This window comes from Hetaerina americana, unplaced genomic scaffold (genome assembly GCF_022747635.1).
Source record: "Hetaerina americana unplaced genomic scaffold, ioHetAmer1.1.p SCAF_5, whole genome shotgun sequence".
NCBI lineage: Eukaryota > Metazoa > Arthropoda > Insecta > Odonata > Calopterygidae > Hetaerina > Hetaerina americana.
In genome coordinates this window covers 60213899-60241523 of record NW_027287095.1, presented here as the reverse complement: position 1 = coordinate 60241523, position 27625 = coordinate 60213899, and the positions used below count along the sequence as shown (strand labels likewise).

General features: G+C 37.5%; 2 protein-coding genes across 7 annotated transcripts in view; both read right to left on the bottom strand.

Annotated features, from left to right (window-relative positions):
• Positions 1-9004, bottom strand: part of kis (chromodomain helicase DNA binding protein kismet) — a 118230-nt gene extending 109226 nt beyond the window's left edge. For all 6 annotated transcript variants that reach the window (XM_071592892.1, XM_071592897.1, XM_071592896.1 and 3 more), the window contains exons 1-2: positions 8897-9004; positions 689-3649 (exon numbers count right to left, since the gene is read on the bottom strand). In XM_071592892.1, coding sequence (XP_071448993.1) covers positions 689-3418 — 2730 coding nt within the window. In that variant the 5' untranslated portion in view covers positions 3419-3649; positions 8897-9004. The remainder of the gene's footprint in view (positions 1-688; positions 3650-8896) is intronic.
• Positions 9005-9840: 836 nt separating this feature from the next.
• On the bottom strand, positions 9841-27231 carry Rpp30 (ribonuclease P protein subunit Rpp30). Its single transcript, XM_071592018.1, has 8 exons — positions 26886-27231; positions 26678-26811; positions 26517-26591; positions 26380-26448; positions 26100-26306; positions 19618-19685; positions 15496-15575; positions 9841-10177 (listed from the first exon to the last, which is right to left on the bottom strand). Exons 1-8 carry the CDS (start codon positions 26977-26979, stop codon positions 9909-9911), a joined length of 996 nt encoding a protein of 331 aa, XP_071448119.1. The 5' UTR covers positions 26980-27231; the 3' UTR covers positions 9841-9908.
• Between the last annotated feature and the right edge of the window lie 394 nt (positions 27232-27625).

Genomic DNA, 27625 nt, shown 5'->3' with positions numbered 1-27625 from the left:
CGTCCCGGCGACCCTATGCTTATTAAATACTTCCAACTAGAAAGGTAGGGATAGGGAGGGTTGCTAGGGAGTTCTACCACAGAACCATGACGGAAAACTAATTCATCCTTTAAGAACCATGTTTGATTCTATGAAGGCCAAACTAAGAGAATTCAGATTTGTAGTGTATTAATGTGGAATGGCACGATTAGAACAAATGCCATTACATGAACTCCATGAAATTTTCCCGAAATTCCATGGCACGCGGTAGGCATTTGCTTGAAGGAAAACTGCCTGGAGTGCAAGAGGAACAGTGCCTGATCTTAAGACGGATCGATGAAATCATCGATTAGCCCCAAGAAAAGTTTTTTAAGAACACGAGAACACACTGGCTACGACGGCAACCGATGAGTGCCTATCGATTGTGTTTAACGCAAACCGTGACAAACAAAAACTCACACAAGTAACTCGCTTTTTAAAAGTTTAACTCGCTTTTTAAAAGTCAGCTCTTTTCTCTAACGACACGGAAATAGATTTGTAATGCAATATAGTAATTAGCAACGGGTAAGCCAAACCACTAAGTCGACGATCATTAAACCGCCATCAACGTAAAAGCTTTAAAGCACACCAGGAGACGACAAACAAAAATGCGCCTGCAGGAACTCGAATGACAATCAATATATTATAATATATATATAAAAAAACTTACCTTTTCCTGCACTTCAGGCATAGGCTGCTGCGCAGGCATACAAAATAATTCACGAAGTTGCTGTTGCAAATTAGTCATCTCTTGGTGATGGTCGAAGTGAAGGGCCATGCTGCTTCCAAGGGGAGCGATCACCCCGGAAGGAAGCGCACATACCGAGGGCACGGGAGGGATTTGACCTTCACCAGCATGCGTAAAACTAGTCGGCGTCGAAGTAAGCTCAGTCTGTTTATCCACTGAAGCTGTGGAAGTCGGTAGTTGGTTGTTAGAAGGCACAGCTGTTGACACAGCCCCAGGGGGGCACTCGGGAAGAGTTGAAGTCACCGGTTCCACCGCACCGGGAGGTCCGTAGCTACCGACGTTAGCCACGGGGCCCGAAAACCTTGGACCAGGGCATGGCATGGTGACAGGTGTGGAAGGCACCTGTACCTGTGATCCATCCCCTCCCGCCGCGTCGTAACTTCCAACATAATTCCCAGCCGTGGAATCACGAGCCTCTCCTCCTACGGGCGGACCCTGTCTCACGACAGAAGGCTCTGATCCACCTTGCTCTACAGGAACTATTTCCGAAGCCTTAAAAACAGACACAGGAGGAAACTCTGGCATGCTCAAAGACTGGTCCGCATCGGTCACAATAGGGTTAACGAGGGCAACGTCTTCTGGTCCGGGGATAATACGAGGGGAGCCGGGGAGGGTGCACGAGGGGTCAACGGAGGCAAGGGTGCCGATTCCTGGAATTCTATTATTGCTGTTTTCATCTCCCACAAGGGTCGGGGCACTATTGGTAGCACTCATAGCTTGACCCATTCTTGGATCACCCGAAACTGTAGGGGCAGTAAGTTGATGCGAAACAGGCTCTGGGCCTGGTACGGAACTACCAGTCATGCCCATTCCCATAGTTTGTGATGGTACGTGCGCATTCGATCCCCACTGCACGGGCTGAACAGGGAGCGGCGAGGTAGTGGGGAGGGATGAATGTACTCGTTGCTGTGGAGGAAGGTTAAGGTTTGCATTTGGATGAGGGGGTACCCCTAGGGCTGCATTACCCATAGAGTTCATTCCATCTGGTATGTACCGGGTCTGAGGATAATCCGAACCGGAAGGTGGGCCCACCATCTGCTCAAGTCGTTGCAAAGTACTCTGCTGGGGCATAGGAGGAACTGGAGACGACTGCCCCACAACTGGATTCACCTGAGGATATACTCCTGAAGGGGAGGCTTTAGGGGTTAAGGCAGCAGGAGGTCTTGGAGACATGGTTGTTTGCCCAGGGTGTGGAGAAAGACAAGGCTTTACCGGAGACATTTGCATCAGCTGTTGCTGGCCCATCTGGGGCGGCCTAGGTGACATTCGTGGTCCTGGGGAGCCTACACGTTGCTGAATATTAGCATTCCTTGGAGACATTTGTGGAGAGAGTTGTGGAAATGATGTTCGATACTGAGGGCTACCTCCTCCTGTAGTGGATCCCATTTGCTGAACTTTCTGCTGCTGAGGAGGCATTGGATGCTGTTGACTTACATAATGTGGTCTGTGATTTGAAACTGGTGGAACCTGCATTCTATGAGAAACAAATGAATGGTGATGAGTAGATCCACCCATTACTTGAGGCACATGCTGCTGAGGAGGCATTTGCACATGGTTGTATGGGGTGGCCTGTTGATTTACTACACCCATTTCACAACTGCTTCCCTGCTGCTGAGTCTGATATTGCATGTGGTGATGAGTCTGTCCATAATTAACGTAACCTTGATTAACTTGTTGTGGTCCCATGGTGCCACTATTCACATTCACACCTTGCCCGGAATAAACTCCAGGATTACCACATGGATTTTCAGGAGGCCCAGCCACTTCGTTAAAGGTTGGTATACGTTGTTGCATGGGTGCATATCCACGAGACATAGCAACCGCAGGGCCCCCTGCCATCATTGAATCTTGCGCACAGTAACCACCCATATCCTGCCCCTCTGGCTGCCTCTGTTGAGGGTAGGCACCCATTTGCTGTCGGTAAGGATCCTGCTGAGTCCCCATCTGCGCACCATATGAATTGCCACCACCAACAGGATAGCTCTGAGAGGTAGAACCGTTCCAGCCGCCTCCACCCCTCATGCCATCATTTGCACTTCCTCCACTGACATCCACCACCCCGCCACCTTGCTCGTTCCTTCCCACCATTGCACCTTGGTCCAAACCATATATTCCACTCTCATTAGTGGGACAAAATGAAGGAAACTGGTTTGCACGCATTGTACCACCAGAACCAGAAGTCCCAGGGTTTTGATAAGTGACTGGACCACACAATGGTCCAGTGGGGGCTGGTCCTCCACCCATCATAGCTCCAGAGGCATCATACCCACCACCAGCAAGATGTTGCTGCTGGTGGTGGTGATGGTTAATTTGGGTAGCCGGAGTACCATACATTGCTCCCTGTCCATCCATATGATGTTGCTGTGGTGAAGGTCGATGATGCCCTCCATAGTCTCCAAAATTAGCTAGTTTCTGAAGTGAATTTTCCTGATTCAAAGTTGGAAGGTGTTCAATTTGACCATAAGGTGAGGGTTGGTTAGAGCGAGGGCCAGGTGGTACTACCCCAGTCACATTTCCTGGTACACTAGGCTGCTGTGGTGGCTGAGGTGGAGGTAATGCAGGAGTAGGATCAAAGCTATCCGAGCCCAAGTCCGGAAGGCCATCCAACATCCCTGCCCCCACATCTTCTGCAAACAGCTCATATGAGTCCATACTAACTTTACTTAGGTGTCGCAGGTTAGCCCTGCCACACCCAGTTGCTTGACTCTAATACTATCTCCACTCCCATACTTCACTCTATTACTGTAACTTTGTTTTCTAAAACTTGCCTTTTATCAACTGTCATGGTTGATGGTTTGTAATTATAAGAAACTAAATAATCACAAAAGTGCATGTTCTGCCAAGCTTGATCCATATCTCCATTGCAGTGTGTAGTTCATCAAACTGAAAAGATACACAATTAAAAATCGTTATAAATCATAACTAAAAATCTAAAAATAAAACTAGAAAATATTTCCACTATGGTTGCTCTTTGCTAACACAAGAATTGTTGAAACGTAAAATGATAAACAAATAAAATTACAGACGTAACAAATTTTCTTCAGAAAAACATGTGGAATCTACAGTTCCATGCTTTCCGAGGTCTTGAACTAAATGCCAAGTCACAATACCGCAGGTCTTAAGTATGTTTTTAAATACATATAGTACATTAAATATAAATAATATGCATTATTTTCGTGTCTAATTGACTTATTGATTGAAACATTTCAGGTTTAATGTACTGAATTGGTAGTTTTACAAAAAAATATATAAAAACTTGACAGAAAAAGCACAAATAAAGAGATAACCACAGTTAAGGACTTGCCCTGAATACATCTACAACCCGTGAAGAGATATCTCCTGATCTGCAATACAGTGAAAAGAAACTTACTCAAGCAACTTACTCAAACATTTTTCAACTTTCTTTTTATTTCCCCAGAAAATTTTACATCAAATGATAATTTATATTAATTTGAAATCAAGTGCATCTATTGTTGATAACACCACCATACAAATACGAAGGAACAAAAATGCTAACTTAAGGTTAGGATTTCCCAACTTCAATGAAATGATCAAATTGAGTAGCTTCAGGCGTGATGTGGTGGAAGTCGAACATAATGAATAACTGATCGAAGCACTTTTCCACTTTGGAAAAGTGCTTCGATCAGTTATTCATAATGAAATGATATTTGTGATTAAAAAGTATTTACTGGGAAAACTACTTTTCTTCTCCAATTTAACAAGATAAATCACAAGTTCATGGAGCATAAAACCAAATTGCTCTTAATAATAATAATTCAGCTTTATTTGAATGAGATTGAGAGTGGCAGGGCAGTTCCTTCATTCTTCTAACTAATATTATCCTTTATACACTATTGAAAACAAGAGAAGACACAGAGAAAATGTTATGCTTTCTTTCTTTGCTGTCCACTCAGTACCACAACCAGTAATCATTTAACCAGAGTTGAAACTTGGACAAGATAAAAATATCCATTGATAATATGTACTCACATTAAATTTTAATTATTGAAAAATTATCTTTTAACTATACATTGCTCAATAAAGGTAATTGTCACCAGTGAAAACCCCATTCCAAAGAGCTTCCAATTTCTACCCGCACAATATCAACAATCAAAATTTTTACAAGGGGATTCCTAAAAAAAACACCTGAATGACTAGAACAATTGCAAATTATACCTCAATATATTATCATATCTCTATTATTACATTAGAAATTCTTATGACCAACATATTGTCAACAAATAAATAGCAATAAATTTATGGATGATCATAAAACAATACAAGACTTTTGCCTTTTCACTGTTAACCATTAACTAGATCCTTTGTGGAATGAATTTCACATGAATAAGAAAATGCAACAGCAGGTGTGAAATACTATGAAAAAGCAACATGAATATTTTCTTAATCTCCGATGTTTAACTCCCAAAATCAAACTACCAAGTTTCATATTAGTAACTACATCACAACTATACATTATCCTGAGAAATGAAGGAAAAAATATCAAATAACCCCATTTCCTGGGGTTTAAAAAAAATTAAGTACATGGCCACTTACTATTTAAATACTGTGGCAATATAGAAATATTTATCACCCTTCAGGCATACAATCATGTAAACTGGCAAAAAAATAAAGAGAAAGTTCTAAAGTCACAGTATTTTAATATATTTTTGATTCCAGGTAAACCTGATAGAAACTTAAAATACAGCAACTAAAAGAAATTCTCTCGATTGTTGTTTTCTTGAACTTACTTTGAAGAAAATAATTACTCTTTCATAGGCATACAGGAGTATTTATTGCCATTAGAAGTTAATGACTAGATCATCTTTATGATTATCATCTCCAAGTTAACACATATCATGGTGGGTAGCTCTATGCATGAAGCAGCAAGGCTCCAATGCAGGCACATCTAACACAAAGAAAGGATATTTCTATCGAGCAAGCAATAAAAGTTAACATATTTCAGATATTACTACAGATTTCTCCATCCCTTTTAAGGAGATTCCCTTCTTGGATAACCAAACATCCCAATAGCTTACAAAAATGTGCAATATAATGAAATAGTAATAACTGTCATAACAGGCTTGCACCATAGGGAAATGGTTACTCAGAATGCCAACATTGATTGATACTGTAATCAAAAACAATAACTGAAAAAACTAATATATTATAAACAATTATCTATATTTCACTTCCAAATATATTTGTGATGATTTTCATTAATTAAACATGCATACTAATCTCGTGAAATATTCCTAACAATGCAAAACAAGGACAACATTTTCTTTATCGACAGCACAAACTTTGCAAGAATTTGTTTTTCTTAAGTACAATTACGCTATCAGTTTTTCATTCCTAGAAAGTACATAACTTTCACAAAAAGTAAACAGTTAAAAACCAAAATGCAAAGTAATTGCCAAAAACACCTTCATTGAAAAGGTAGTCGGTTACTCACTGGAAGAGCAAAAAGATTGCTACTAAAAATGCACTATTTATGTAAACAGATAATGCAATAGTGCTGAATTTTACGGCAATGAAAATTAGTAAGGGAGCAACTTTTGTGCCTGCAAATTAAAACATTACACATTAAAATTACCAAATTATACAAACTTAGACAGGAATAACAATTTCTTCCTTGACAGGCATATTTAGGATAAATTTTCAACACATAACTATAATGTATTTTAATTATACATGACTAATATATAAAATAGTTAAGACTGATAAATCTATACTAATATTTTCAGGAATGAACTAGGGTTTCCTTCACATTCCTATAAACCGGACATGCATAAAATATTAAATATTATCAATTGGCGAAAACAACATCCGTCTTAATTTAATATGAAAATTAGATTAATTCCAAGTTGTCCCCATTTCTAGAACAAGGGAGTACGAATGGATGTTAAAACAATAATTAATGCAATAATTTAAAGGAGACGACCCTAACTATGTCGGCTTTTCTCGCTCAATCAGCATTATGGATGTAACTTACAAATGCGGAGGGGGTACCTTTTACTGAAAACCCCACATGGAATTTCACATTCTAACTTCTGTGGACATTACTATGAAAAACCAATACGAAACATTACTGCAACAATTAAGGAAAAACATCGATATGATCTCGCACTAGCACAACAAGACACTAATTTAATGCAAGGTAGCTGCTTATATTACGAGAGTAAAAAATCCAATGGATTCATAGGAATTCTTTTAAGATATTTCACGTCCGAGACTGATGCATGCAATATATTTTGATATATAACTCACTACATTGCACGATGCATCACAATATCGCGAAAAAAAGAGGGAACAGAATAACAAACTACACTTCCCTCTCTAGGAAAGGAATGGTTCAACATAATTTCCATCCAATTTGTGCCGAGCGTTATCACAACCGGCGTCCTAAATAATTAGTTACGCGTTTTCAGCATTCACTATCTAAATATACATATAAGCACAGAGAATTTAAACTGAACGGAGGATAAAAATACGAATATTAAAGTTGAATATATTGTGTCGATACTTTCCTAGACATTTTCTAAACCCTTGTAATTGTTTTCCTACGACTTCAACAAACTTCTAACGGTCGATGTAAAAACCTTGGTAAAACTATCCGCGCTCAAATTAAAATTCATTTCTGAACTAGATTCAATTTTCCCACAACATTTTCATTTGAATGAAGTATACATGTAAAAGATTAACAGCGCCGCAAGAATAGCAAGTTATACAGGCACCAATGTACTCTTGTGCCTGGCGTTTTAATTGGCAGTCCTACTATTAATTCCATCAAAATGGATAAAAACTGGAAAATCCGTCTTTATTTGATAATTCACAGATGCATTGGCATTTTCGACCTCAAATACTGTTTCATAACATATCCAATCTATCACTTGACACGTATATTAGGATTAAAAGTTAAATTTATCAAAACCCAAATGGGTTTGCGTAAAATTCGCGAAAATTACGCAAAATTCCCCAATATCACATTCTATTCCAACAAAACATCAGCCAATACTTGGCGCACTTAGGAGAAAAGCACAACATATCCTCAGTGTTTACAAATAACAAAAAGAAAACACACGATGGTGGTCCATCACTGTCGAGTATTATTACAAATAAAATTTCCTTGGAGGAGGATCCTTTCCGCTGCTCAGAAGGCGGACCTAGGGGAAAAGCTATACGCTTATGTTTTCGTAAACCATTTCAGGTTACCATAATCGCAACAGCTTCTCCCGCCAGGTCCAACCCAATCAATCTTCTGCACAGGCGTTCGAAGAACTTCCAATCTTCCACCAGACAACACACACTTTACACCACCATAAAAAACTAGTAATCCACGCAAATATGCTGAACACAAACATGCGTAGAATATGAAATCATCACACAATGAAGTTATTCATTATATCCAAGGTAACGAAGAATTTTCGAAAACACTGTACGATGATCACTACAATCCACATACCTATGTTAGGGTATTTAATACAGAACGAAAAGAAAATCAAAAGCCAATCGGAAACAACGTAATTTTGATAAAACATCCAAAGAGGATTTATGTCACCAAACACCTTAATAGCTTGGATAGATATTTAAAAAGAAAACAGAAAACATAAAAAATGGGCCAATTTATGACACCCTTTACATAAGCAATTATGAACAAATATCACTAAATGGTCTCAACTGAAAACCACCAACAGTCAACATATAAACAATAAATCATTATAGAGAGTATACAAAACATCAAGTCTCATTGCAAATGCAGAATACAACGAGGAGTGGTCCAAAATAAAATAAACTTTTGCTCAGCTGTCAAAGGACACCGGCCGATTATACTTTAAGTGACTAACAACTTCGGAGTAATACTGAAGAACAAATTAAGCATTAATAATGCGAATATTACCCCACAGACCTTCCGTGTGAGAGACTACAAAAATTTTCGATTTCATTATGGCCGAGAGAACAATGAACTTTAGTGAACGCCATTCGAAGTGTCCTCTTTCGGCTTGGGTGCCTCTATACGTTCAATACTTGCAAGACCCGTGAGTACACAATGAGTGTATACATCGCGATCTCGATCGACGTAAAAATGAGAACGGTTTACAAAGCATCAATAGTCAATACAGAAATACTTACGAGATAACTGGTGATGCATGGTTATCTTCAAAAACAACAAATTTAAAGATTTCTAAACATTTTCTCGCACATATCGTACGGTATCATGTGAACTTGCCTACCTCATATCGAAAACGCCATTCCCATTGGCTACAATAATACCGAAAGCACTCCCTGTACCGGAGCGGTCAACCAATCGCAGAACATGTTGCGGAAGTTTGTAGAGAATGCGGATTGCCAACAGCCAATAGCAACTAAGCATCGGAGGAAGAACCCGGATTATAATTTCTTTCTATCTGATAATTCCATTGATGGCATTAGAATGAATAGTTATAATTATTCATTAAAATTTGAAAAATTTCGAAATGATACACGGTCTCTATATTCTCTGCTTTAATTAAGAGCCAATCATAAGACAATAACGCCCAATTAAAATTGACACGGCGGTCGACAACCGACAGGTGCTGCAACCTGCGACCTCAATATGAACTAACTACTGCGCAACCTTAAGAAGAAAAACGATTTATTGTTCAATCGAATTGAATGAATGAAAGGCACTGTAAACTGCTTGCGTTAACCAACCATCAGTCATACAAAAGAACGCGATTAAGTCATCTGTATTTAACAAGCTAAAGTACGTTAGCACACTATTCTGATAATGAAAATCTGCCGTCATTTTATGAAGCTACGAAATCAGTTATTTTAGCCAACTACAATTAAAAATTCTAAATATTGTCCACTTCAGACCTTTAAAAATCTTGCTCTATTGTAGTAAATATTTAACGCAAAATATTTTGGTCTTCACAAGTGTGGGCAGCTTAGATAGCTCCCTAATTCAAAATCATTCAAATAATTTCAAAAGGTTGACAGCCAGCACATCCGTCCGATCAGATCTCGATGAAAATAAACACCTAAGGGTACTCTATGTAAAAATTGGGTTAAGGATGAAGTAATGTAACTCAAGGTGAACATGACAATGATGTATTATGAATTAATACACTTTAACCACAACATCATTTATTTTCAAGAATGTCTAAGAGATGGATTTCATTCTTTTTCCCGACTTAGAACGATTCAGAAGCTGTCCTGCTTCCTTACTAGCTGATAACTTTCCTGCAATGTCAGAAGATGGTCCTTCATCATCACTATCATTGTCACTAACACACAACACTGGTCCTTTTCTTTTCCCTGATGAGCATGAGGCTTCGGAAAACAATTCATCATCACCTGTTGAAGATCCTTCTTCATCCGATGATGGTATTCTGCTTACCCAAACCACTGCTTTCCCACAGCGTCTGCTAACTACAAACAAAAGGAATAAAATCAATGAAAAATAAATTAAGCAGTAATGAAATCCTGTGAATGTGATATATTAATCAAATAAGAACGATCACCAACACTTCTCTTTTCATGTACATCCCAAATGCTGATACAAAGACTTATCTCCCGACAATTACTCATTCACAATGAGGTCAATTTTAAAACATCAATTTTATTAATAAATGTTTAATTCTAATAACATGCCTTCTATGTAAACAGCCTATAATGGAGATGTGATATAGTCTACCCCCAAAGTAGTGTAATAATATCAAACTGGATTAATGAATAATAATTATAGATATGGAAAAAACAAAAAGTTATCCTTCTGTAGGAAGGCACTGTTCAGATGACCAGACATTACTCCATGCATTTCCTTTCCAAGAAACATATTACTATAAAATTCCACATTTTGATCAGACTTGGCACATAAAGAAGCATGCATATTCGTTTCCACTACTACACCAATTAAGCAGTGGCAAAATTGACGCTAGCTCTGATCTTTTCAACATTCAGTAAATGCTTACTTCTGTCTTCCTCTGTCCAGGTTTTGAGGTCATGCCATTGGAAAACCTCACCTAAATTCAAAGCAGTACAATTTTTTTAATGCCAGAACAATTGGAAACTTGAGGAGTGACATGGGCAGGAAACTTCAATCCCTACACAATGCGTATGAATCTCTGATGTCCTATGTCTCTGGCTTTTGGGCAAGCTCCCACCTCCACTGTTAAAAAGAAGCCTTCTGGTTGATTACAGAGGTTCTGGTGGAAAATTCACCCAAATAAAAATTTGCCCCATATGCATTGAGTATCGCGAAATAGGTTGGAGAGAGAGAAAGAGTGCCATGAACAAAATTTATAAAATTCTTACACGTATTCAAGGTGAGCGGGAATACATTAACTGAGTTTGCAGGGTTACCTGGCAGGTTAACTAATAATATAGTTCATTTTTACGCTCTGATAACAATCATTCAATCCAAGATAATACCAAATAGAGGTTTCAGGATGTTAAATTTCATTCATAAGATGGCACGGCTACAAAGATTGAGTCGATTTGAGCAAAAATATCGATAAATCACCAATCACCTCCCCAATTATTTGAGCAAATATTTTGTCCATATTTTTATGCATACTCTTCTGTTAATGTTATGCATACCAATAGACCTTGTTTACCTTCATATCTAATTAAAAACATTAAGACACAGTAATCAACCACCAGGCAGAGTAGGAGTAAGGCCGTTACAGAGAAATTCAACAGCAGCAAGAAAATAGGACGCTTTTCATAGGTTGTGAAATGATAAAGACAACGATAATTACGGAAAGGAAGTTAGACAATCAAGGTAAGGAAAGGTAAAGAAGAAATGTGCTGGATGGAATAAGGGAAGCGTAAAAAGTATGTGGAATTGAATAAGGGCTCATTACAAAGTGGGGCGTCATATTGTTTTGTGTTAGGTGAGGCTTAGAACAGTCCATTTGTTATTCCAAAACCTTAAATCTGTAATGGTAGACCACCATAATAATAATAAATAACAGGCTCTTTGGTTTGATAGACAAGGGGAGAGTTAACTTAATACTAGCCGGTCCTAGTGATGGTGGGGGGACGTTCTGGCCTCTCAACCTCAAAGTCTCCGGTTCAATTCCCTCATAGGTAGGTTTTCCGCCACCTAGGGCATAGGTGTTTCTAACCATCTTCAATGTTATGTTTAGGGTTCAGGTGTAAGAAGGGAGGAATATATATAGACTCAACCTTGCCCCTATAAAAGATGATAAATAACTAAAAATTCTAAGCCCTATACAGCACGTGAAATTCAAACATCAGGGTAGGGGGACCAGTTCCTTTCCCTAATCCAATCGTGGTTTCACGAGAAGACATGGTACCAAAAAAATCATACAGCTTGGGGGAAGATGAGGGTGCCTAACAGTGTCATCCAGAATCAAACCCAGGTACTCAGGTCAGTAGCCCAGGGCTCTAACCACTGGACTGCCACACCTATGAAAAGTATAGGGGACACTACAAAATAACATGCTGTTTATTCAAACTCACCCATAATTACTTAAAAACAGCTAGAATATCAGCAGCATATATAAGACTTATTAATATTAGAAAAATTATATTAATATGAGAAAATACTTTACAAAAATCCTTGGTTATTGCTTGGGGAAAATTATCTAAGGAATGAAAAGGAGCTTTGGAATGCACAATGTTTAATTACATAGCTTTCTCTTATTTGAAACTGTTTGCAACTTTGTTTTATAACACATACATATAATGTTAATATTCCAACATAAATATGGTCACGAGTCAATTAAATTTAGCAAATGCCTAAAATCTATCAGTTTTTCCAACAAATATAGTCACAAAACACAGGTAAGCTAATACTTCACATTCCACAATACTACATTCAAAGGGAAAACTAGAGAGCACTGGCCTATACATACACCAAATTATTACATAACTTTAACCATCTCAAATATTTCCCATACACAAAATACACTTTTTATAGAAATGACTCCATGAAAGGCAACTCTACTCTGAAGAAGTAAAAATGTAAACAAAATATACCTATACAGGCGAAACTGTTGTCAGAAAAACAACCTATGCGGTGACATCCCAAGAATGGAGTCTCTTTCATCTGAACCTATCTATTTTACCTATATATACCTATATATATAATATATATATATATATATAGGTATATATATATATATAGAATATACCTATTTTTTATTAGAATGCAAATAATTTCTTGGGCAATTTAAAACTGAAGGAAAATTTTAATCCTACCATTTAAATAACCTCATATTTTACAGATAATAATATGGAAGATCAGTGGTGTTTGGAAAAATTACAGATGGCATTATTGTCGAAATAACTGCGACAGACAAGTAAATACTGAAGTCAAAGTGATGATGAATAAACCAACACTGGAGAAGGCTAATGAATTTACTTATCTTCTAATCAGAATCTCTAACGATGGGAGAAGCAAGAAAGAAATAAAGAGTAGGATTAAGGCAAATAATAATTGCATTCAATAATAAGATATGCCTATTTATTACAAACATCATCAGCATGTGTAAAAGGATAGGTTCACTAAAAACATAGATGTAGAGTTGCCCATCATGATGTGTTGATAGAAGGTAGGAATGGTTGCAAAATGAAGACTTGAGTCCTTTGAGCAGTGATACTACTGGAGAATACACACAAACAGTTGGAATGACAAATAACAAATGAAAACGTTTATCAGAGAGTAAGGGAATGTAATGCATTTGGAGAGGGGACGAAAGGATGAGATTCAGGAGCATATTCGATGCAACAACGTTTTAATTAGACAACTTGGAGGGAAAGAGATACATAACAGACAATGGAACCGTACCAATTACATGGAATTGAAAAAAGCAGGCAAGTTAGCCAACTGAAGACTGCTGCAGACAATTTTAATGAATGAGCACCTAAGAAGAAAAAAAAATTTGTTAAAGAAGAATTGAAAATGTACACAAAAATGGGTTCCTATGAGAAATGTGGTGCTTCAGTGGAATGAAAACTTGTAGTTCCTATATAAATTAGGAAAGTGGCATTTCAGAGGATTGCTGGTACAAGCTAGGAGACTTGAAAGGTACAAACATAAAATGCACTCATGGGACAAAATAAATGTCAAATTTATAGAAAAAACGTATCGCAATGATGTGTGTGGCAGAATTTGAGAATTTGCCATATTCTTTTAGAGGAATATGTATTCTGTTCTAGAAATGGGGCAAGAGGACATGGCAAAGCCATTGAAATTAAGGATAAAAGGAGAGGAGATTAACTATAAAGAATGTGAACTCAATGACTAATAGAGTATTTTAAGAATCTGAAAAATACTGATGGCAAGCTTTATATTAAGTAAAATTAATTAAGAAATGAAAATGATTACAGGGAGGTGAGATGGGTAAAGATCAATTATAAACAAGAAGAGGAATTTTGAGAAATGGCAAAGCCGAGGATAAATAGATTTAAATTAAATTCTCAAGCATGGGTCAAGTTACATGTCATTTTTGAGAAAATTTTTTGATTTATGCTTAAATTACTAAAGGAATGCCATATGAAGGACTCAAAGGAAAAGCAGTGTTTTACTTTGAGACCTTCAATAGTTTAGATATTAGCAATGGATAACATAATATTCCAGGTAAATAACACATTGCTAAATAAAAGCAGTGGATATTGCCCAAATTTATCAAAAATCTCATTTCTATAGAAGATGCTGTACCTATGTATTTCAAAATTTTCAGTGACGGGACCTATTTATTTATACCTAATGGACTTGTTTGCACACAAAAATGGATACTTTCACTTTCATAGTTTTATGATAATACAGTGAGGCATTAAACATCAAAAGATGTTTCAAAATATTTTTCCTCCAATTTTACACAAACTTTGATTTCACAACTGTTTCACTGGTTCCTCAAAATTATGTTATAAATTCTAGCTTTCACAGTTGTTATGGCGTCAGTCTTCTATGAACATATATACCCTACAAAAAGCCATTTCAGAAGGCACATGCTATAAAAGGAAGAAGCATAAGGAGTGCAAGCATATATGCATGCATCCATTACACTTGTGGCGGCGCAAGGAGAGCAGACGGAACGCACGGCGGAACTTATTTGTTACAAGTTCCGGAAAGTACAACCAGGGGGACACGGCGTCGCTACGACAGAGAAAGGTGGACGTCGGGCGGGAGAGTCAGTCTGCCGCGAATGAAGAAGCAAGCTGTACGATCACCCTCTGTAAATCCGTTTCGATAATAAACCCGTTGAGTTTAACGCTCGAGTGTAATTTTTCCTAACGTCCACTAGCGTAGAAGGATACCCCTTCACACTGTTCGAACTAAATGCAAGAGGTATAACCAATAATACATGACTTCTGGTGACCAAAATGTATCAGGAATCCTGTTACACCATCATAAATTGGCACATGGGACTGCAGTGGTACATTTTACTTTTTGGCATTTTAATATTGCAAATTATCATGGGGCTTCAGCAAGAATTTGCTGGGGCATTATATAGTTTACTATTTTCTAATGATATAACATTAGTGAAACATTGTAACTATGTTCAAACAACATGGAAAAAATCCACAAAATTAGATAATACCATATCATATATTTTAAGATCTTGCTGTTTGTTTTTCATAAGCCCTAATATATCCTCTGTGTGGCTGAGAATATAACCCTCCATTTTAAAATATTTCAAAAAAGAAACATTCGTTCAAACAAATGGAATAAGCGACCTTCCTCAAATATACAAAAAAAAAAAGGTTTCACTTACCTGAGCGAATGTATAATCTTCTACAGGAGTCACTGATTGCATGCTTTGCCGATTCTTCAGTCATACCAAATATCAAGCATCTAAATGTGCTAAGAAAATTAATAAGCCAATCAGTTTTTAAAATATTAGGGTTAATAAAGACCCAGTAGTGCATACTACAGACGAAACAAGTTTTAAAGGACAAGGAAAAAAACTGCAAGTAATGACACAACAAACTAGTGGGTCCTGACCTTGCCATACATTTTCCATGCATTGAATTTACTTTATAATATACTCTTTAAAGAAGAAGGCCTTCACTTTTAATTCCTTACATGATTGAATTCAACCTTTTCAATCTATTATTCCATAGGATTTAATAAGCTACAATTGTACCATTTGTACTTTTCATGTCACCGTACATCAAAATATGTAATACATCAACTGCTGTGCATCACCATTGGAAATGAATGAATATATATAAAAATATGTATTGGATTAAGAACAATTTGTTTTACCATAGGCCATCAATCAACATATATTGCATATTTATTGCATGAAGTCATTTACCACTCACAGAAATGTAAAATCTGCACCATGCCTTTATGGATTCAAATATAAAGAAAAACTAAAATACTTGAGCAGTAAAATAAATCATGTTTTGATGAGTGTAAACATTTACACAAAATATGTGATATCTGACATTAAATATTCTGGAAAATAACATCACATTGTCAATGACTTAACAAAATCAGATAAATTAGTTTAATGGCAAAATTTAACATCAATGCCTTATTAATTTTTTAAAATTTATTCATTACTTATGTATGTTTATGACGGATAATATGAAATAACTAATCACCAATGCTCCAGTACATAGGCATAATACTCAACAGTGTGTTGATGCATTTTTATTCTGCCACTCTTCTGCTTTATATCATAAGAATCCCTCTCATGTGGCCATCAACATTTTCAACTATCTGACACCAGGCATAAAATTTGCTCCTTCTAGGGATACATTGAAGAAATATCTTAGGCATTTTCTGATAGATAAATGCTACTATAGTGTGGAAGAGTGTCTCGAGTCTCCAGAACACTGAAACAGCTATTTGTTTGTCCTCTGATGTCCTATTTTACTCTGTTAAGTCCTGGGACCAATAAAATTTATTTTATTTTGGAAATTACAGAATAGTAGAATTTATATCATTTGAGTTTTAATCAGAAGAAACCAAAAAAAAATATAAAGAGCTTTCTTTCACTGAAAATTAATATTAGTCTCTCATGTGATCTTTTTCTCTGGCAGAAATAGCATTTAGCATCCCAGATCATAATCTAATTGCCTGCTATTTAAAATCTAGGGCATTTTTCTACATGTGCATAATTAAACAATGTCAAAAGCTCTAATCTCATATCCTGAGAGAGACAAATCACAGAAGCAGAAAAAGAAAGATAAATGCATTCTTCCTCGAAATGTATCTCGATATAATTGTAAGATAGAAAGATGAAATAGGTAGGACAAGGGTTGGTGTAATGTTAACAAGAAGAACAAAGAGTGCTGGATGCCCTTCCAACTAGTTCATGTTCCGAAATAAATGTCATGCAAACTATGTTCAATTATACCACATTCATCATTCCTCAAAGTATCATTTTCCCATACTCATCATTCAGAATTTTCAGATTCAACCCAACAATTTTTCCCAATTAATTATTTTTAACACCAATTTTGAGAACGCACACACATCTGATCCATCTTGAGACTACAACATTCCAGGTCAGCTATATTGAATAGATGATACTTCGTGAGTTTGATGGTAAAACTGAACCATTAAGTCAATCACGGGTTAGAGATGTGCATCTATGTAAGGGTGTCCCTTACCTCATCATCAGATGAATGGTTTCAAATTGAGAGGTTGACAGCATTGTCTTCATTCAACATTGTTTATTTCCTTTTAGCAGTCATAAATTTGTTTACCCTAATAACCCCTCAGTTGCCCAACAATGAAGACATTTTATGAGACATGAACAAAGAGCAAAGTGTGGTTAAGTACCAAAGAAGACAGAAAAGGAGTGTAAACATACAGTCGGTTTGAATCCATCCTCTTCACCTGGTCACAGGTTGCAGTCAGCAGTCACAGGCTGCAAAAATTTTAATCGATTGCAACATAATTATGGAAAAAGCTAAGCACATACCTGTAGCAGAGAGCATTTGGCATCGAGAAATTTATGACATCATAATATTGGCTCACACTATTCAAACATCATCACGACTTTGTGTATAAGAAGACTGCTGAAAGAGCTGTTATTAATACTGAAGCAACCAAACCATATACCAACAGCTGCCCAAGTTGCTTGCGGGGTACATATCATATGTACTGATGAAAGAGGTTAATTTTACAGATAAATGCCCATGCACACTCACAACAAATAACCAATTCTGCCAGGATAGAAAGTTTTCTGAGAATCTCAATTTCCTTAGCATAAATGGTGATGGCAGTAGAAATTAGTAGATGACTGTGACAGAGTTTCAGGACCAGTGAAATGCCATTCAAATAGAAAAGCATGTATGGCCACTTTTTCTGTTGAGTATTTATGTCAATATCGGAGCACAATACCATAAAATGTAGTTTTTTGTCGATAATTGTATGGCACACACAAAGTATAATCTCAAAAACAACTCATTCGAAAGGCAGTTTGCCTGATGAATACAGACATAAATATTTTCAGAAGTTCTACTAAGAATGACACCCTTCAATCCATGCTTTACCTTTTGACAACAGGCTAAGCTAACTACAATTTTAAAAACTGCTTCACAAAATATACATGGCAATCTACCTGCAATATCACCATTAGGAAATAAAGACGAAGTGAATGCATATGATTTCGATAATGACAGCAGATGGGATTAGCTCGTACCCCATATTATTCTAAATTGATTCTGAATCTTTTGTCGAGGTTGACCAGACATTGGCACTGACTGACAATACTGTCAATATGTACGAGTAGGTGTGACATCAGACAGGTTTAGCAAAGTAGACAGAAACAAAGACAAGGAAGAAGAATAACTTATTACTACCTTTACAGAAACTGAAGTCACTTTTCCACACATATCCAAAAGGCAATTCAAATGAATACAACATTTTTACATTAGAACAATAATTGGTGGGATCAAACCGAGACCCTCAAAAATAAATGTAAATTGAAGACTTGCCCAAAAATAAACAAAATTAAGATTTTTCAAATATAAAATGTTTCTTTTAAGATCATGATCAGATTCAACCTTTTATAATTGTAATATTTTTATGTCATTAATATTTCTAAGTGGATGTCTAAGTTCTATTTCAAATATTATTTTCCCTGCACATTTTCATTCATGACTTTATCCCAGTCTCTCATAGAATAATATATCAAGGTTCAACTATTAAGGCATGCAGATCATAGTTTTTCTGGGGTGCATGGGTTCAAAATAAGAATACTTACCAAAGGGCAGCATTAAAAACTACATGTATAATTTCAAGCAGCCATTCAATGATTTTAAACAGTACACAAATAATGTGCTAAGTCGATCATCAGTTACCTGGCTTATTGACTGAGATGAACAAACTATCTAGCATCTGAAGGATCTCAGGTTTTCCCGGCGTATGGTATTCAAGAAGTTCTCTCGGGTTTCCCACCGGGTCAGGTTGCAGTACACCGACGTTTCGAAGGCTGACTCTGCCATCGTCTTCAGGGTGAAGTTATAGTGGAGTCACCCTGAAGACGATGGCAGAGTCAGCCTTCGAAACGTCGGTGTACTGCAACATGACCCCTGACCTGGTGGGAAACCCGAGAGAACTTCTTGAATATCTAGCATCTGGTTCTTAATCAGAAATTGATCTGGTATGGGTTTGCATCCAATAACTAATGCTTATGCTCTCTCTAGTACAACTCTATGGGTAATCAAAAGGTGCATGCATATTCATATATGCTATAAAGAATACCATTCAAAATCACATGCTTTCAAAAATCTTAAAAATGAAAATATGAATTACACTTATTTAAATATGTAGTTACAATTGTGTACTGAATCTCTTATGATCTATGAAATTGAGTAGGTTAGCTATTTTAACAACACGATAACTTCAACTAATCAATGTTCATTAAGGATACAAATTGATAACATCATATGGTCCTCGTAAATCATAAGGGCTTTCTGCATTACTGGTAACAACAATGTTCTGAAAAAATAAAAAAAACCTTTTTAATACTTTTATTCCAATTAATACACAATTTCCCATAGTGATAGGAAAAATGGAATACCACATCATGAGTTATAAAATCGTTCACTCTAGAATTGAAATAACTTATACCCACTTTCAATTCCTAGTGTCAAGTTTTGACAATATACTTTTGAGAGCGTTATAGGGGATAGTATAATGCATTCAAAATTTTGCTATTATGTTACCTCCAAAAAGTTAAAAAAGTTATTCGGAGCAGCAAACTATTTGCTAGCAAATTCAAAAGAGTTGACTTCCAAGAAAGATTGATATGGATTCCTTGTATTTTAAACCAAAACCACAGTAATCAGCCCGAAGGTCGGTTGGGTAGATGATGGAGTTGGTAGGTAGGTTCACCCAGACCTAAGCCCGAAGATGTGTGAAATTCACACATCAGAAGAACAACATCTGAACTTAAGCTAGAACATTAAGGGAGATGAAACTAATAAAGGCCGTGGTGGTGGATAACATTCCTGCGGAGCTAATGAAATATTTTGGAAAATGTGGGAGGAAGAGGCTATACTATATGAGTTCTGAGTTGGTCCACAGGTCCGAAGCCTCACGCCAAAATTTACGCCCATCTACGTGCCCGGGACCGTGCGGATGTCCTTACGCCCATGTGGCGAGTGAAACAGACAAATCTGCCAATACTCCATAGAGGAACAAACCAGCCGAATTGGGTGGGGATGAGGATCGTTTTATTCTAGCGCAGGATTTAGATTGCATTACTAAATGGTGTTCTAACTGGGGATTGACTCTAAATTATAATAAATGTTCAGTGGTAAATTTCTTTAAAAGATCAACAGGATTTGCTTACAAATCAGCTGGAGGTGACCTAGCAGTAGTTGATACGGTAAAATACCTAGGTGTCACATTCACAAAAGACTTAACTTGGGGGACTCACATATGTAAAGTCTGCGGTCAAGCATATAAAAAATTGGGATTCATTAGATGCATTGTCGGCAAAAGTGACTCGAAGGTCAAGGAACGTTGTTACCACGCTCTTGTAAGACCTCATTTAGAATACGCATGCAGCGTGTGGGATCCGAGTGAAAAAGGTCTCATTCGGGAAATTGAGAAGGTTCAACGCCGGGCAGCCCGTTTTGTAAAAAATTCCTACAATAAAACGCAAAGCGTCACCGAAATGCTCATGGATTTGGGGTGGGAATCATTAGAAGAGAGACGATTCAATGCAAGACTGAAATTATTAAATAAATTCAGATCCGCATGTTTCAGCACCGAGGTCTCGCAGATTATTCGTACTCCTACATACATTGGTCGCTTGGATCATGTATATAAAATTCGGGAAATAGATGCCAGAACTAGCCGACTCAAGGACTCCTTCTTCCCACAGACAATACGGGATAGCACTGCAGGGTTATACATAGCAAAAATTCCACTTGCCACCCTCAGCGTCTAAAAAATAATTAGTTGTATTTAAATGCATGCTCTTTCACTAACCTTACGTGTTTTGTTATAGTAACACATTTTTTCCAAATGACCTCATTCGTGTTCTGTTCATCTGTTTTTAAGTTTCCCTTTCAATCCCTCGTCCCTCTCCGCGGGGGAAATTCCTGCTACCTGCAACGTTGGGTCGCATTCCCTGCCTTTTACAGACTCTTTGGGGGTAGAGTGTTTCGTGGTGCATTTTCATGTGGTAGTGATGTTTCAATTTCTTGCTTGTTGTGTCCTGGCTTCCGTGTTGTAGGATGGCTTTCGTGCTGCATCATGGGGTGCAGTTTTTTAGTTGTTTTGCGGTATATGTGTTTGCATGAGTATTGGATGAAGGGATTTTTGCATGAGTGTGTGCGCTGCTGTGGGTGTAATTTTCCGTGTTGTTTTTTTGCATGTGGTATTTTTTCTTTTTACAGTTGGTGACCTAACACCCCCCGCCACACGCCCTTGCGGCAGCTTGCGGGGTATTATGTAGATGTAGATATGAGCCGATTCGTAGTATCTATGAGGATGGAATCTGGCCGGAACACTTTGTGAGATCAGTATTAGTTCCTATTCCTAAAAAGGTTAAGGCTACATCATGTGAGGACTACAGGACAATAAGATTGATATCCCACGCAGCTTAAGTTGTCCTTAGGATCATAAACAAAAAGATAGAGAGTAGGGCAAATGATAAATGATTATCATGAAACTGGGGGCCAAAATTCATGAAAGCAGACCTGGCTTGCAGAGAGTAAAAAAAAAAGCATTTTCCATTAGGATAATGGACCTGCCCACTAATGAGTCTTGGTGATGGGAAAATTGAGGGAGTTGTGCTACGACTTGCTGGAACATCCACCCTATTACCTAGATTTGGCTCCCTCAGACTCCTCCACCTCTTCCAAAAACTCAAAATTTTCCACCCTGGTCAAAGTTTTTCATCCAAACAAGAGGCGATTGCAGCTGTAGACGAGTACCTTGCAGCAATTTTAAAAGAATGCTACAGAAACAATATAATGCCACTGGGACAATAGTGGATGAAATGTATTAAAATTAAAGACGATTTGTTAAATAATAAAACTTCTTTGGAAACATCACTTGTCATTTTAACGTCAGGCCATTAACTTTTGTCACAGGATGCTACCCCCTGAGAAAAATTGTGACCCTGTTTGACACTGCTACTTCCCTGTTTTATACATTTATTCACAGAAGACTGAAAAATGGCATTGCCATGTGGGGGCACTCATATCATTTCATGCACCTCTCTTCACTACAAAAATGGGCGGTAAGAATGCTAGGGAAATTTCCAAGAGCAAGCAGGTATAGACCTTACTTTAACAGATTCAACATTCAAACTCTTCCCTATTTTTATGTATTCCATGCCATAATATTTTTGCAGCAAAACAAAGCCAAGTTCACTCTGAAAACAAATGCTGGTGTACATAGGTACAGCACAAGAGGTGGTAATGACTTAAGAATAACTGCCCACAATAAATCCATATTTGCTAAGAACCCTGAATATGCTGGTCTGAAATTCTTGAAAGAACTACCAAGGAAATTAAGTGAAACAGATAATTTTTTGTAATTTAAGCGTATACTATCAATTCCTTTGTGATCATCAATGCTATACAGTTGATGAATTCATGTTTCTTTCTCTAGGTAAATGATTGTCTTCATGAATAACTATGAAAATTCGCTTGTTACTGGTCCTGATGCCGGTTTTGTTTTTTATTCTGTCAAGGTACTTATTTTTTTATTTTGAGATACATGCTGACTCTGTAATATCCACTCAGTTGTGTCTGCATAGAATATGAGCAGATGTTGTGACGTGTTCCATACTTGTTACTAGCATGTCTTATAGGAACCAATGAACATCATTTTCAGATCGTGGTTGTAGGGTGTAGAGGTAAAGATAGTTCAGTTGTTGTGAAATGGTGGGGGTAAGAGAAAGAGGGGAGAAGGACGGAGATAGGAAAATGGATGCCACAGGAGTCAGTGTCTGCAGTTTTATGATACAGGCATTCTGCAATTCTAAGGAGACAATTGCAGGACTGGCTTCGTAGCTCAGAGCACAGTTAAGAACCAACCTCTAGCCATCTGCTTCCACTATGATGCATTAACCAAGTCCATTTCAGGTTGCAGTACTAATGCCTGTAAACAGCTTGTTTCACTTCTTTGCTGAGAACTAGGAGGAATAGGCGGCATTGTGCAAATGTTTGTATTAGACAAGCGTGTGATGCATTTCACTAAAGTGTGGCATACTGATGTGCAACGTTCATGGATGTTCAAAGGGAGGGCCAGAGCTGAGAGAGAGAGAAAGGGAGGTTAAGGGGAAAGGAAAGAACAACATATGTGATAAAAGGTTTCAAAATATTATCTTCTGCTACATGTCTGTAAGAAAATCTGGACTTAAGCTAAATTCCTCTACGTCATGTTCCTTTTCTATGTCTAACTTTGTTGGTCTAAGTTCTTTACTATACAGTTCTTCTATATTTTCCTACCATCTCTCTTGGATCTTTCCAGTGTCAACTATTATCTTACCCGCCCTATCTCTAACTGTTAGCATAGATCTTCCTTTCTTTCTTCCCGATAAAGATTTAACTTTGCTGTACAGCGCACCAATTTCACCCTTCCTCTGCAGACTTTCCATATCCTCACACTGCATCTTCTACCGTGCTTCTTTTGCTTTATTTGTTGCCCGCCTCAATTTATTATTTAACTCTTTGTACTTCATTTTGCCTAATTCTGAATTTACATTCTTCCATTTTCTCCGCTCATCCATCTTTGTAATCATCTCATCCATGATCCATGGTTTCCCAGTCCTTTTCGCGTTAATGGTTCCAATAGTGTCTTCCGCGGCTTAAGATAACCCTTACTTGATATTTTCCCATTCTTCTACGATAGTACTTAGCCCTCTACCATCCTCCATGATTTCCTCTACCGCATGTAGGTACTCCTTCCTTTTAAATCCATTTAATGCTTCCAAGTTCCATTTTCTAACCCGCTGCCCCTGCGTTATCTTTTTGAAACGTACGCTACATTTCATAACAACTAAATTGTGGTCAGAGTCCGCATCCGCTCCTGGGAAGCTGTGTGAATTTATCACACTGTTCCTAAACCTGTGTCTAACAAGAATATAATCCAGCTCATACCTCTATGAGTCACCTGGCATTTTCCATGTATACCTCCGTCTTTTGCGGTGTCTAAACCAAGTGTTGGTGATGACTAACCCCTGTCTTCTGCAGAACTCAACTGCTTTCTCCCCGCGGTCATTCCTCGTGCCTTAACCTAGTCCCCCAACTCATCACCCTCTCTTCCTTCGCCTACTGTCACATTCCAATCCCCCATCACTATCAAATGTTTCCCTGCAGGAACACATGCGAACATGTCCTCCAACTGATCGTATATCCTATCGACCTCTTCTTCCTTATGGTTGCTCGGTATGTAAACCTGAATAATAACCAAGTTAATAGGTTCTGCTTTTATCTCTACTATTAATAATCTATCCATTACCTGCTCTATGTTAACTACCCTTCTTCCTACCTCTTCATTTAATACTATGGTAACCCATCGTTGGCTCTCGTCCCCGGCGCTGTATATTATTCTATAATTATCACTCCAGTAATCCCCGCTATCCTTCTATCTCACCTTGCATAGACAACAGGTCTAATTTGGTCTTCTTCTCCTGCTTTTGTCCTGCTGCTGCCAGTTTTCCTTTGCAAGGGTTTCGTGGGATGACGACTGCAGAAGCCTTGCCTCCACTGCTGCCGGGCACGACACATGGCTGATTGGGCCGAGCATCATAGTTGCCAGGACTCAAAATCTCTGTATTGTCCATCATTTAAATCTTGGAAATGATAACTGAGGTGGTTTCCCGTTGCCTTCCTAAATAGTGTTTTTAACGTGACACCATCACTTACTGGCCGCCCCACTGGGGTCAGACGCCATTGCAGCCGCCTCACTGAGGAACAGACGCTGCGTGGACTACCTTTCGTCTGGCTCCTAACCCTCGACCTATCTGGCATGGGTGGCCCTACCAGGAGCAATTATTATTAATCCCGCCAGCACAGCTCTGGGAGTCATCGGAACATTCAAGCCCTTCCACTATGTTAAGGTTGTAGTCCGGAGAACAGTATATTATTCTTAATAATAATTATCACCCTATATTTACCAAATCAATCAGTTAGTCACTGTTGAGTGCATTACAGGATCAATCCTAGTTATATAGGTAGAAGATATATTGTCAGAAAAAATAGATAATTAGATTCTTAATAAATATGAAGGGTTACTGGAACAATGTCGGAGAGGACAAATTAAAGCATGATAGGAACAGTGAAAAAGTCTTTGAATTATTTAAAATCAAAATGGTCATTGGGGTAAAATTTAGGGAAAGTATTGTAACGACAAAATAAGCATTTTTTTTAACAATGATGAAATCAAAGTTTGGAGGAATTTCAGTAGTGATAGAAAACACAGGCATCTTTGAGTTTTTTCTTATTCTGTGAAAACTCCATCTCGGTGAGATTCAAATCTGTGGACTCCTAATTGTGATAATAGGCGAGAAGTCAATCTTGCAGTTACCAAGGGAATGGATGAATGGATTTCTATCTTTTTGTTAAATAGGATGGGGTTCTTGATCAAATGAGCTGTTTGGATGCTAAGTGAGAAGGTCAGCAGGATCATTGCATATTTCTTAACAAAATAGCGCTATCTGTGTAATATCGAGTACTTCTAAGTCAACAAATTGAACTAGTAAGTATTTTGCCGCCCCAATTCCAAATTTGGTCTTGGTTAGACAGCGTTTTAAATTTTATCTAATTTAAATACACAATTCTACAGCATCTGAGAAGACACAACAAGCCTTTATGAACATGCATACAGGAAAAAATTGACTGAAAAAATAATGGAACTAATTTCTATTATAAATATATCGCTAATTACCTGCGACTTTCCAACTGCGTGATACACGTGAGACAATGACACAATATTTCTTCTGGGCGTGGAATCATGTATGGCTGGTGAATACATAAGTTCAAAATATACTCCTCTGTCTGTTGCCATGGTGTACATTTTTCTCGTTATACGGAACTGAGGTAGATCCTCAGGATTGAAGGTAATTATATCGACGTCCAGGTTTGAGCATGAATACTAGAAAGAACACAATTATCAAAGTTTCTTTATCCCTTGAACTTGGTATGAATAATAGAAATAGACAACTTACCTGAAAAGCGCTTTGTGACATTGGAATGACAGCTACGATCTCATATTTTTTGAAATTTTCTGACTGCGCCTGAGAGTGGAAACAAAAATTGTCATTGAAATAGAAACAAACCAAAAAAATTAAAATTTTGAACGTACCAGCTTATGCGCCTGAAGGGAATTGCCAAATTCCACAGTGAGACGATGGAGAATCTTAATGTTGGTCTGAGATTCCTGGAAACGGCGAAGTAGTCGGAATAGAAACATAAAGAATAAACATGGCACTCGTTGTATTAATAAATATTCGCATAAAAACTCACACCCAAAATATCATCCAAATTAGCCGGTGCTGGAACAATATCTGTGATGTCACGTGGCTCTCCCTTTTTCTTCTTTTTAACTTCGAATGCCGATTCTTCTAGACGAGTGTCAAGAGCTATAACATTGTATCCCACTGTAATGTGGAGCACTTGCATTAATTCGAATACTAATTGCCCTCCGAGTCAACGATAAATATACCATACATACACTGTTTAGCCATTTCTACTGTTTTCTTGATAGAAGCTTTATTAAATTTTATATTTAGATCAAAAAATCCTGAACAGGTATTCAATTTATCCATATTTAGTGGCCCGTTTGGTGTTGCCTTAATTCCAATGATCTGTCAACGAGCGTTTTTCGTAGAGGCATGAAGAGCCCGTTCACTAAATTAAAATTCGACCTACACAATAGGCGGTTAAAAAGAATGACAAAATTCGCATTCATTACTTATGATAGATCTCAAAAGAACTGCATGTAAACCACTAATCATTGAAAGGAAAGGAAATCATGGTTAGTGATGAAAATCAAGTAATAGATATTCTGTCTTCTTTCGCACTTGAAAATATCATAATAATGAATATACCATAGAGCATGGAAAGTGTTCAGCAGTGTGACCAACGTTATAAAAATTATAACGATCGCAAATTTAATAGGGGATTGACGATGTCAAAAACGAACTCTGCATTGTCATAAAATTCTCCCATTCTTTTAAACAAAATATCAAAATTCCTCTTGAGCACTATATAATGCACAGTACCATGAATTGCCCATGATAGACTGGCAAACGGCGCATTTGGTTCACTCCATACACTTAAACGCAACAAGAATATGAGTTATCATGCATTGTGGAAATTTCAAAGAGCCAGAATGGACTATTCTAAAGAAACGATGCAGGAAGAGAAATTTCAATTGGAAAAATCATACATTTGTTCTTCTTCTCACTATCG

What these genes read in the sequence shown, in the direction of transcription:
- Rpp30 (XM_071592018.1), bottom strand. Translation starts at nt 26,979, where the DNA reads ATGGATAAATTGAATACCTGTTCAGGATTTTTTGATCTAAATATAAAA. An exon ending in AGTAGAAATGGCTAAACAGT is followed by an intron (nt 26,812 to 26,885) that starts GTATGTATGGTA and finishes TCCACATTACAG; the next exon opens with TGGGATACAATGTTATAGCT. An exon ending in TGTCACAAAGCGCTTTTCAG is followed by an intron (nt 26,307 to 26,379) that starts GTAAGTTGTCTA and finishes TGTTCTTTCTAG; the next exon opens with TATTCATGCTCAAACCTGGA.